The 10,238-nt window shown below is 42.3% G+C and overlaps 1 protein-coding gene across 1 annotated transcript in view; it reads left to right on the top strand.

The window, feature by feature from the left end:
• The first annotated feature begins 1,930 nt into the window (after positions 1-1,930).
• Positions 1,931-10,238, top strand: part of ss (aryl hydrocarbon receptor spineless) — a 156,827-nt gene continuing 148,519 nt past the window's right edge. The window contains exon 1 of the mRNA XM_069128836.1: positions 1,931-2,199. Within this exon, the coding sequence (XP_068984937.1) occupies positions 2,078-2,199 (122 nt within the window). The 5' untranslated portion in view covers positions 1,931-2,077. The remainder of the gene's footprint in view (positions 2,200-10,238) is intronic.

Genomic DNA, 10,238 nt, shown 5'->3' with positions numbered 1-10,238 from the left:
TGGCCGATGGAAGGGATGCTGAAAGTGACGGGGCGAATTCAGGGGGTAGAAGGTGGCGGCCGATCCGAGACGATCGCGTCGAGGTTACTCCTCTGGCCGAGGAGGTGAGTTCTACCACCACCAGCCGGCAACCACCACCCGATTCCCCGTTCCGATCTATGCCACGGTCTCTCCTGACTTATGCTACGCCCGGCAGGGCCGCCAGTACACGATACGCTTCTACCAGGCGAACACCGGGTTCTCCGTGGCCGCTCAGCTTCTACCTCTGTCCTCTGCCTCTCGGTTTTCAGCACGGAAATCGTGTGGTTCGCGGGCGGTGGCCGCGAATCCGCGTTTTTCACGCGCGTCGCGTCACCGCGGAGGAAAAAGTGTGCCCGATAAGAAGGGGGAGGGAAACGAGCTGCAACTGGAGGTGGGGGGTGACGTCGCGAGGACGAAGGGAGGGAGTGAAGTGTTCGCGGGTGAGAGAGGGATGCGCGGTTCAGTTTCCGCGTGCACGTGACGCGATTCGATCGAGAAAGCGTGCTTCGAATAATATATCGTGTCGACGATCGTACTGACAACCCTGCGAGTGCAGTGTGTATGCATGGTACAGTTTTGAGGTTAGGACTGAGTTATTGTCACGTGATCGAATGTGAACCCTCTGTATTTATACAAACGTATAGTTGGAGTATACACTGCGTTCAATTAAAGAGCAAGGATATTTATCAAGTGAGTGTTGATTGTGATAGAATCTTCTGGATGAACGCGATGATGAATACGTCGCAACGACGCTGCACACAAGGGGACACGACGTTGCACGAGCTCCAAAATTCGAGAGTAACCGGAGCGGGATCGTGATTGATTGGTGTAGTGACATTCGTCGATGTTCGACCGTTTCCGCGTGATGCGCGCGCCAAACGACGGTGATCGACTGTTCCATGTCTCGATTGTTCTCGCTCCGACGAACCAGTGACAGTGAACTCGTAAACGGTCACGAGAGTGTTTGAGAGATCTTCCCGCGCGCTGGAAAATGATTTTTCGTTGCCGTGATCCGACGGGATCCGTCACTGTGTCAATAGTGGTAATCCGGTAGCCGATACATAATTGGTTCGAGTTACGTTTTTATCGACGCGGAACTGCGTAACAAGTGATCGACGGGGACAGTTTAGCGCGCGTGTCGTAGATATCGAATTACCATCGAATTATCATCGAATTCTAACAGCAGTGTTGTAGAAAGTCATTGTAACCTATTTTCGTATTGAAAGGGTTAAGTAAAAGGAAGACACGGAAACCGAATTACTATTGAATTTTAATTATCGCACGGTGTTGTCGAAACAATCGATTGTAAATGTACGCGTATTCACGACGAACATACAAAAATCACCCTACTATTGGATTCTATCTCTCACACAGTGTAGTTAATTGTTAATTGAAACTAATTGCTGTCAGATCTACGTGCGTGTACAAACAAAACACGAAAATCGAATTGTAACTCTCGCACGGTGTTATCGAAAGTGATAGGTTCTAACCTAAAGTTACGCGTATTCAAACGAAACGTTATACAGAGTCGCAACGATTCTCGATAGTCACGAGTCTCATTTAGGCGCGAAAAGAGGTAAAGAGAAGTGTGCCCATTATCAGTGGTACGTTGTTTGAAGTTGAAGAACAGCTGTCGCAGCTGCATCGTCCCGACGCCGAGCACCGGGATCGAGAGTGGAAAGCTCGACGCCGGCAGCTGGCCGACAAGCCAGTGACAGACAACGATGACGTAGCGTCGGCAAAGTCAAAGAAGAGCGTCACGGTCTGCACGGTGTACGCGCTGGACAGGACCGCCTCGGCGGGGCTGGGGGTGGTTGGGGGTGTTGTCGGTGTCGCTGGCGGTGGTGGAGGAGGCGGAGGAGGAGGAGGAGGAGGAAGTGGCGGTGGTAGCGGGACGAGCATCGGGGGTGGAGTGCAGGGGGTGGTCGCCGGGATTTGTGGACCAGCGAGCGCGTCCCTCGCGGCGACAGATTACGTGACGGCGGCATGCTATCCCCCGGGACCTCAGCTCACCCTGACCGCCTCTCACCCTCAGCCCCACGTCGTTGATCCCGCGATGACGCCCACCTCGGCGCCGGTACCGACTCCGACGACGGCGTCGGGACCCAACAACCCGGTCGCCATGAGCCAACTGGGAACCGTCTATGCCACCAAAAGACGACGTCGAAATGGAAAAAGGTTGGTAACACTGTATCCCATTATAGTGGATAAATGACCATCAATGTATATATGCATATACAATGTATGAATGTATAGTGACTCATGTATCGAAAGTATTGGACATCTATTATAGAAAACTCTATTGATGCTGCAACAAAGCACGGCTGTTGTGATTATAATGGAGAAATACTGGCGCCATCTCCAAATAGATATTTTATTGTACGTCAGATACTTGAAAGCTAATTTGAGATTAAATTATCTCCTACAAAGTATGTTAAGTTAAGGTTAGGGATAATGTACAGTAGGGTCAGTCAGCCTGTAGTCGTATTTCGTTATTATACGAGTTTTTATCATTCGTCAACTAGCGCTAAATGAATTTACAAGAGTGTGAATCTAAAATTGTAGGAACGTAAATCATGTATATGAATGAAAGTAAATTGATAAATTTGTAAGATAACGAGTAATTCCGCGTCGATATTCTGAATAAGTATTATTTGAGACGAAGATGTACGTAGAAATTGCGATATATTTATAGCAATGCATCTCCATTGCATAGTCATTTTAAGTATATGATACGTGTTAAAAGTAACCCATTTGAATATCGAGGGTCATTAACATAGCGAGTATAATTGGCTGTTTAAATACTTTTGTGATCTTTTCGAAATATATACTTGCATCACATAACATACATATGCAAAACATACATATCTTGTAGCTTCTATGTATGTTTTCAAATTTGTTTCAAATTTGTTTCGAATTTTAGCAGTATGATTACAATAGTTGCACCCCATTTTGCATAAAACACGTAATATATCTATGAAAAGATAAACATAAATGTTCAGATACTTTCGTGAGCAACTGGCAACTGTATATGCGGTAGGTACCTTATGATTTAAAGTAATAATATCTCAATTGGAATTTATCGAACCTTTTACGAAACTATTTCATCGAGATGATTTTCTATGAGATTAGAGTGCATGGTCGATGCTTTCATATGTAGCAATTTAAAGGGTAATTGACATTTTACTATGTCGATGGAGAACACTCTATCCACTCGTGTGCACGAAATGTCGCCGCATTTTATGCATTATGATAATGATGTCGCTTATATAGTTTACTAAATGAAACGAGAAAATCGTAGAACGAAAGTCTCGTATATACGGGTTTGATAAATTTCATTTTTCGTAAAGCGACGGCCGTAAAACCACGAAAATCACACCGAAGCGAACGTCGTTACGTTAATTGCAGTCGTTTCAGTAATTCAATTTATATCAAATTTATCTTCTCGTTTCTCTCCACACGTCGGCGTCAATTACCAACGTCTTACGTAATATATGACTAAAAAGGAAAAATAGCAATTGTCTGCACCACGAAATGCTGAATGCCGACGACATATTTCATACTTGTTTTCTCGTTACTTGGCTTCTAATTTGATTGTGTTTCCATTGCTTGGATTATTCAAACGATCGTCCCCGCGCGTTTGTCGTGACTTACTCGTATATATACAACCGGAATAAATCTGGAAAATAAGCTGAGTAGATATCAAGGTGGTGACTTCCCCTTGTTATACGCGTATAGATCTGTTGGAAGGTTTGGAAAACCAACGAAGGAAAGCGGGAAACGTAAGGGTGCTAATTTGTTAGCTATTCAAGAGAACGATAGGCCACGAAGTATCGTGACGCGGCGCATATACAATTCATGTGTCTAAAGCCGGTGCTAATGGGATCGAAGGAGGGTGTTTGCACGTGAAGCGCGTCCAATGGTGGACTTAACGTTCGCCAGTCGTTTCAAAGACATACATTTCATCCGATTTCAAGCCTCGAATAGTCTATAGGCAATGTTTTTCACATGAACACGATCGATTATGCGCTAACTCGACGGTTAGGTATATGTATAGATCGTAAATTACAGAGCTGAACCGAGATTCGTCATTATTGCACCACGGCTGAACGCTAATAGGAGAATCTTTCATGTCGAATGCCTGTCCACTTTGTAATCGCCGCGATGTGATTGTCGTTGCCTTTGTAACTCTGTTTCTGGAACTTTGTCTCGTTATATTCTGAGATTCAGTGATCTCTTTTTAGACTCTGGATAATTATCCGTATGATTTCTTTCGCAATTTAGTGAAATTCATTAAGCAAACATCGAATCAAAGTTTCGAATTTAAGAGAAATAAAGTATTGAGAGTTTCGACGTGATTTACATCTTTAACGATGGACATAGGAGCGTTGGATAGTTGAATAAATTAAAACAATATATCTTGGTGATTGCATCCGAAAGTTTGTACTTTTTTGTGTCTTTCCACGAACGAGCACAACGCGACGTGTTTGTATCGCGAGAATGCTGTTGGACATTTATACTCAGGAAAGTCGCCGTGTAAGATATAAATTTTGGACGAGTTTAATCATCGCTTCACAACTATGTATCGATATTAAACATTCTCGGAGGCACGCACAATTGACATTAGTAGTTTGTTATTCTGATTCGTATCTTTACGAAACAGAGATTTCTTTCGTCTTATCCCTTTCGTGTCAAATATTTTATCTCCATTTTAGCTACTTTATCTGTAATATTTTATGAATAAAGTATTGGAAAGGAAAGTATTCCAAAACATGTGACGCGAACGCGACGAATACGGAGACAAAGCGAGGAGAACAGCGAATTTAAATTGAAAAACAAAGATGCCACGAAAACATCGATAAAACGTCAGTTTCCCTCGGATATTTCGTAATGGCTGATAGGATATTTTAAATAAGAAGGGCAACACGATCCGGCGACTTTTAATTCTCGCGGCGCGCGGCTACACGGAAATGTAGACGAGTGCACGCGTCTTGAACGCGACACTCGCGCTCGCACAGCTATCAGACACGCATAAATATAGTCGCAGGTACGCGCGACACACGATACATATACGTGTGTAATGTTCGATACATCAAGAGAAAGATAGACCGGGGATAACCGGTGCTAAGCTGACAGAGACGGAGTGCGGCACTGATTGCGAATAAGGGGAAGGCCTCTGGCCATGGAATATCCGCCTGAACTTTACTCGAATCGTTTGCATACGTTGCTCGTAATTAGTTGAGATATAGCCGAATCGGCCTAGCTTCCTCGCTTTCCTTTTTTCCCATTCTTTTTCATCGCGTGACGGTCAGCATCGTTGAATTGGCGAATAGACATTTTTGGTAGTACGTTGATTTCCATCTTCCTTGGTCCGACGTTCGTTGCTCTTGTAGTTAACTGAGAAGGGTGAGTTTTTAGAAGATGAAATCTTAAGATGTTGGATAAAAGAAGCGTAGTTGAAAAAGTTGATAACCGAAAGAGTTTATCTTGCTAACGACGATGAATTGATCGTCTGTGTCGTTTATCCCCTTAATCTTTAACAATGCATGTGTAAGTTGAAATTTTTAACGTTTAAATCTTCAACATAGGTAAGTTTAGGACGTAGAAATATTCGAAGGTGCGGTTTTGTGATATTTTCATTAAAAAATAAAAAAGTTGTTGAAGGAAATATAGAAAGTAAAGCTGGGTATATCTGACTGCTTACACCGGGCTTGATGATGTAATCTGAGACAGGCTCAGACAAATTGTCAAATATGACACTATCAATTTTAAACTTGAAAGGATTAATTTTCACGCAAGTGTTGGTAGGTGAACATTTTGAGCGTCAAAAACGATATCGCGCTGGAGGAAATTTATTGGGCCGAGTTTTACAATTATAATCACGATTATTTATCGATAACCGGCCATACATATTCATGGCAGTATAACATACATAAAAAAGACGCGTGACATAATCGACCGATAGGGTAATTTAAACCAACAGCGCCGTTTTATTGTAATGACTCACGTTACCCGAATGTATTTTACATTTGTCGATATTTGTATTTCACCGTATTACGTACAGTTTTTTTTTTTCTCCCTCGGCTGATATGTCGGGGGTGAAATATACTTCTCCTTCCTGCGAAAGAACTCGCGGAATGACATTATTTCCTGGATTGCTAATTTGAATAAAACTCCGATTATCAAGGGGATAAAAACGTTCGACATGCTACTCAGAAGTTGAAGCTTTCGCGTATGAACCAAACCCTATCTTACTCGTTGTTTCGTAAAATGTTATTTGACCCTGGTGTGGTTCTCAAACATTTTACGTTCGAAAAAATACGAACATTAAAACAGTACTAGACTAGAAAGCATTAAATATTAATTAGGATTTTCAGTATCGTTTGACACCACACAGCTGAATACGTACGTACTCTAGAAGCGTGCAAAAATTACTAAACATAGAAAGAATGTACATGTAATTTGAAAAAGACGAAAAGTTTCTTGACGCAATCCTATGACACAGTATCATTAAATTTTCTTACTTTAACTCTCCAAACAACCCAATATTCTTTCTCCGAATCGAAGAAATTTTCTAACAGAAAACTAGATAGGAAAATGCGATTTGCTGGGAAACAACTGAAAGAACGGGGTTAACTGCACGAATTTTCGTCTGCTTCGAGTTACGATCTCGTAAGAGAGAAGTAAAGAGTTTCATTTGGTGGGGTTGAACTTCTTCGATCGTCTTCGATCCGTAGAACATCCGACGATCGACGACCGTTCTCGATTCGAGTTTCTTGACTCTGAGAGGAACTCGCCGTGCGATCAAAGGGATCACGAGCGAACAGCGTAATGGAGTTTTAAACGGTGTTTCGAGACGTACAGTCGACGATCTTCTTTCTCGTCGCTGCCCACTAGCTTCCCTTTGATACGATAAAGAACAGAGGAACAGAATGAGACCGACTATCCGGCAGAGAGTGGCCCCAGGGCGTTCTGTCTGGTTCGCTCTCTGCTTCTTCCTCGGCTTCTTCAACTCCTACGGATCCAAGGAGTCCTTCCCTCGGGCTCTGATGGACCTAGGCAAACGTAAGTTTTAAGGACGCGCCACTTCTACGCATTTCCTCGGGCTACATGAGGGATTTTGACTCCTATGGCTTGATTCGAGACTTGGATGGATCTTAGAGATTTAGAATAGGTAGAACAGATAGAGTTTTTGAACGATCGTCTTCTTGTATCTGAGTGATTTGCGAATTTGTTTAATCGTTTGGGTTGGTTTGAGAGGATTTGAGTTTTAGGAATAAATAGGACTTTGTGCCATTTCTTTCAGATGTTGTATATTTCAGTTGGACCGTCTGAATTGGAAGATCTCAAGCTGCAAGCGTTTGTAGCGGCACACGAGTCAGAGAACAATTCAAATCATGTTGTTTTGCCTCGGAGTATCAAGATCGTTAGGTTACAAGTAATGTAAGAACAAATAGATTCCGGGCAAAACAATGTCGCCGCTACATACAACCGTCAAACCTAGACGAATTCAAATTTTCCGATTCTGTTTCGACCAGTATAAATAAACGGACGCGATCGCGAGCGAAAGAGTTATCGAACAGTATCGAAGAGCATCAACGTGTGTAAACGAATACCGAAGTGATCTACAGAGTTTCTCCGAGTATTTATCGGGTATTAATTCCGCAACTTATATTTGTACCAACGACAGACAATTCGTCTGTAATTTATTTATTTATTTATTCAAAAATATATTTGACGGACTGCGACAGCAATATTTCGCTCTCGTTATTTCGCTCAACCTAATAACGACTAATCCTCCTCACGTTCAATTCGACAGCGTTTCGTTTGATGGTGTTGAGTTATTGGTGTTTTACTTGGAATTGGAAATCTTCAGTACGAAAGCTTTCATAAATTTTACTTTGTGACAGCTTCCGAGTGAAAGCTGTCATATCGTATTATATAAAGTGAATTGCTTTATTATTGATATAACGTCACCTGTTATTGAGAAATACTAGCGGCATCAAAATACAAATATACAAATATGAAAGTATTGATCCGAACAGACAGATCTTAACTGATATGTACAATCCTCTGAGACGTGAACTAAAAATCACAAAATTGTAGAGAAGACCGAAGACTATTATGGGTATTTGGAAAAATTCATGTTTCTACGAGAAGAACTGAAAAAGTTGAATCTAAACGTAGATTTGTTGGGATGATGTCTCGCAATTAGATACGGTGTCTTGGACACCGTGTAGATCCCGTAGTTTACACCTGGTAATTAACATCCTGTACGCGTTACACTCGCGACAGTGCTCAACGAGACAACATCAGGCAACATAATTGCGAGAATCGCGGAAAAGCGACCTCCCGTTTAAACGTTCGATCGCTAACGATCGACGGGAAGGGATGGTGAGCGGAGTTTCCCCAAAATTCCCGAGGGTTCGGGGAAGAAGGTGGCCCGCGATACACGATGCTCACCGTGGCCTAATGACAGCAGCTTCTATAATTTGGAGTTTTTGAGCGAACGGCCAAATTACCGGCGAACGAAGGGATTACTGTTATTACATGCGGCCGCGGACTCAGTCGAAACCTGATTATACTTTAGTCAGTCAGTCTCTCTCCGGTCTTCACTCGTTCGACTGTCAGCTTCGTTCTTGTTCGGCTGAGAAGGGGCCCGATCTCTTTTCAAACGATCCATCAACTACGCACACCATCGAAATTCGCCGACTACTCGGATTCCTTTTCCCTACGCGAGTCCACTTCGCGCTTTTTTAGACCCTTAGATCCTCCCTTCTCTTCCAAACTTTACACTCTTTCAAGTTCTTTTTCAGATTTTTAAACTTTTCGTAGAATCCTTTCAAAGATCCCTCTCTCCGGTCTTGCAACGAGTTGGAAATTGCGGTTAAATAGGAAATGGATATCACGAGATTTAGACCGTTCGACTGTTCGCGATACATTCTACCTTTTAATTACTCGGAGCCAGTCGGTCTATCGAGTTCGTCGATTCTCTGATTCCTTGTCTTACGCGAGTTCGTTCGCGTTGTTTTAGATTCTCATATCTAGACCGTGGATACTTATGCTTCTATGAGAACTATGAAAATGTACAAAGCGCGCATAATATGCAGAAATACAACAAATGTTTGTATAAATTCTACTTCTTCAGCTATCCGCGTAAAAATATGAAATTGTATGAAAATCCGCGCTCTGTCTATACCTTCTCTTTCTCTTCCAATCTTTGGAATTTCGCAAGCTTTTCAGACTTTTTCCGAAGGATCCCTTCGAAGGTCTCTTTATCGAGTCTTGCAATGATTACGAAATTGCGTCCAATGGAAAAAGGGTATCACGTGATTTCGATTTAGATGGATATTTCCGTTCGAATGTTCGCAACATGCTATCTTTTAATTACACCGGGCCAGCCGAAAGGTCTACTAACAGGCGGCGCATTCGGAAATTGCCAGAGCAACTAAAGAACCATTCACCAAGAGGTCGATGATTTCTTGATGGACAACAGCCATCGTGCCGGGTTTCGGCTGATTTGTTCTTAAGTAATTGCCGCGCATCCTTATGGTCTTCTAACGTGCGTTTATAGCCTTGTAATGAACCTGCTTCTGAGGCCTTTACTCCATTCAACTGGCCAAACGTCTTCTGGGTTCAAAGCCTTCGCTCGCTACAGATTTTCAGACGGTTTTTTCTCGCTCTCGTATAAAATATAACAATTATCCTACGTTTGAGGATTATTGAAATTACTTTCTATTCCCGTTTTGTTACCGGATTTCTCTCAATTTTTCGCCAAGTTTCGATTAAAAATACTAGTCGATCTCCTCGGTATCGCACAGTGTTAGAAGACGGTACATTACAAGCAAAGGTTCGACACATTACAATGTACGTTCCATTACAGTGAACTGAGTTTACAGTTTTAAGAATGTAATCGTTTGGTATTAACATCTGTTCGTTTACCTTCTTAAATTGATCGCAATGACGATTTTAACGAATATAATATATAATTGATGAATACTGTGCATTCTGACTGACAATTTGGCCGTGTAATTAATCTTCAACTAATACGGTGCGAGTCAAATCGCTGAGTGCTACAATACTTCATCGGTTCACTAGAAAAGAAGTGGCGCAATTAGGAAAAGTCAATTTTCCAGGAAATTGATCTGGAATCGAAATGGAATGGAAACTATTAATTGGAATACTTTCGTGAGACGGTGCAGTTTGCTCATATTTGG

Source organism: Bombus flavifrons, chromosome 15 (genome assembly GCF_040668555.2).
Source record: "Bombus flavifrons isolate JBK064 chromosome 15, iyBomFlav1_principal, whole genome shotgun sequence".
Classification (NCBI taxonomy): Eukaryota; Metazoa; Arthropoda; class Insecta; order Hymenoptera; family Apidae; genus Bombus; species Bombus flavifrons.
This window is presented reverse-complemented; position numbering and strand designations above follow the sequence as displayed.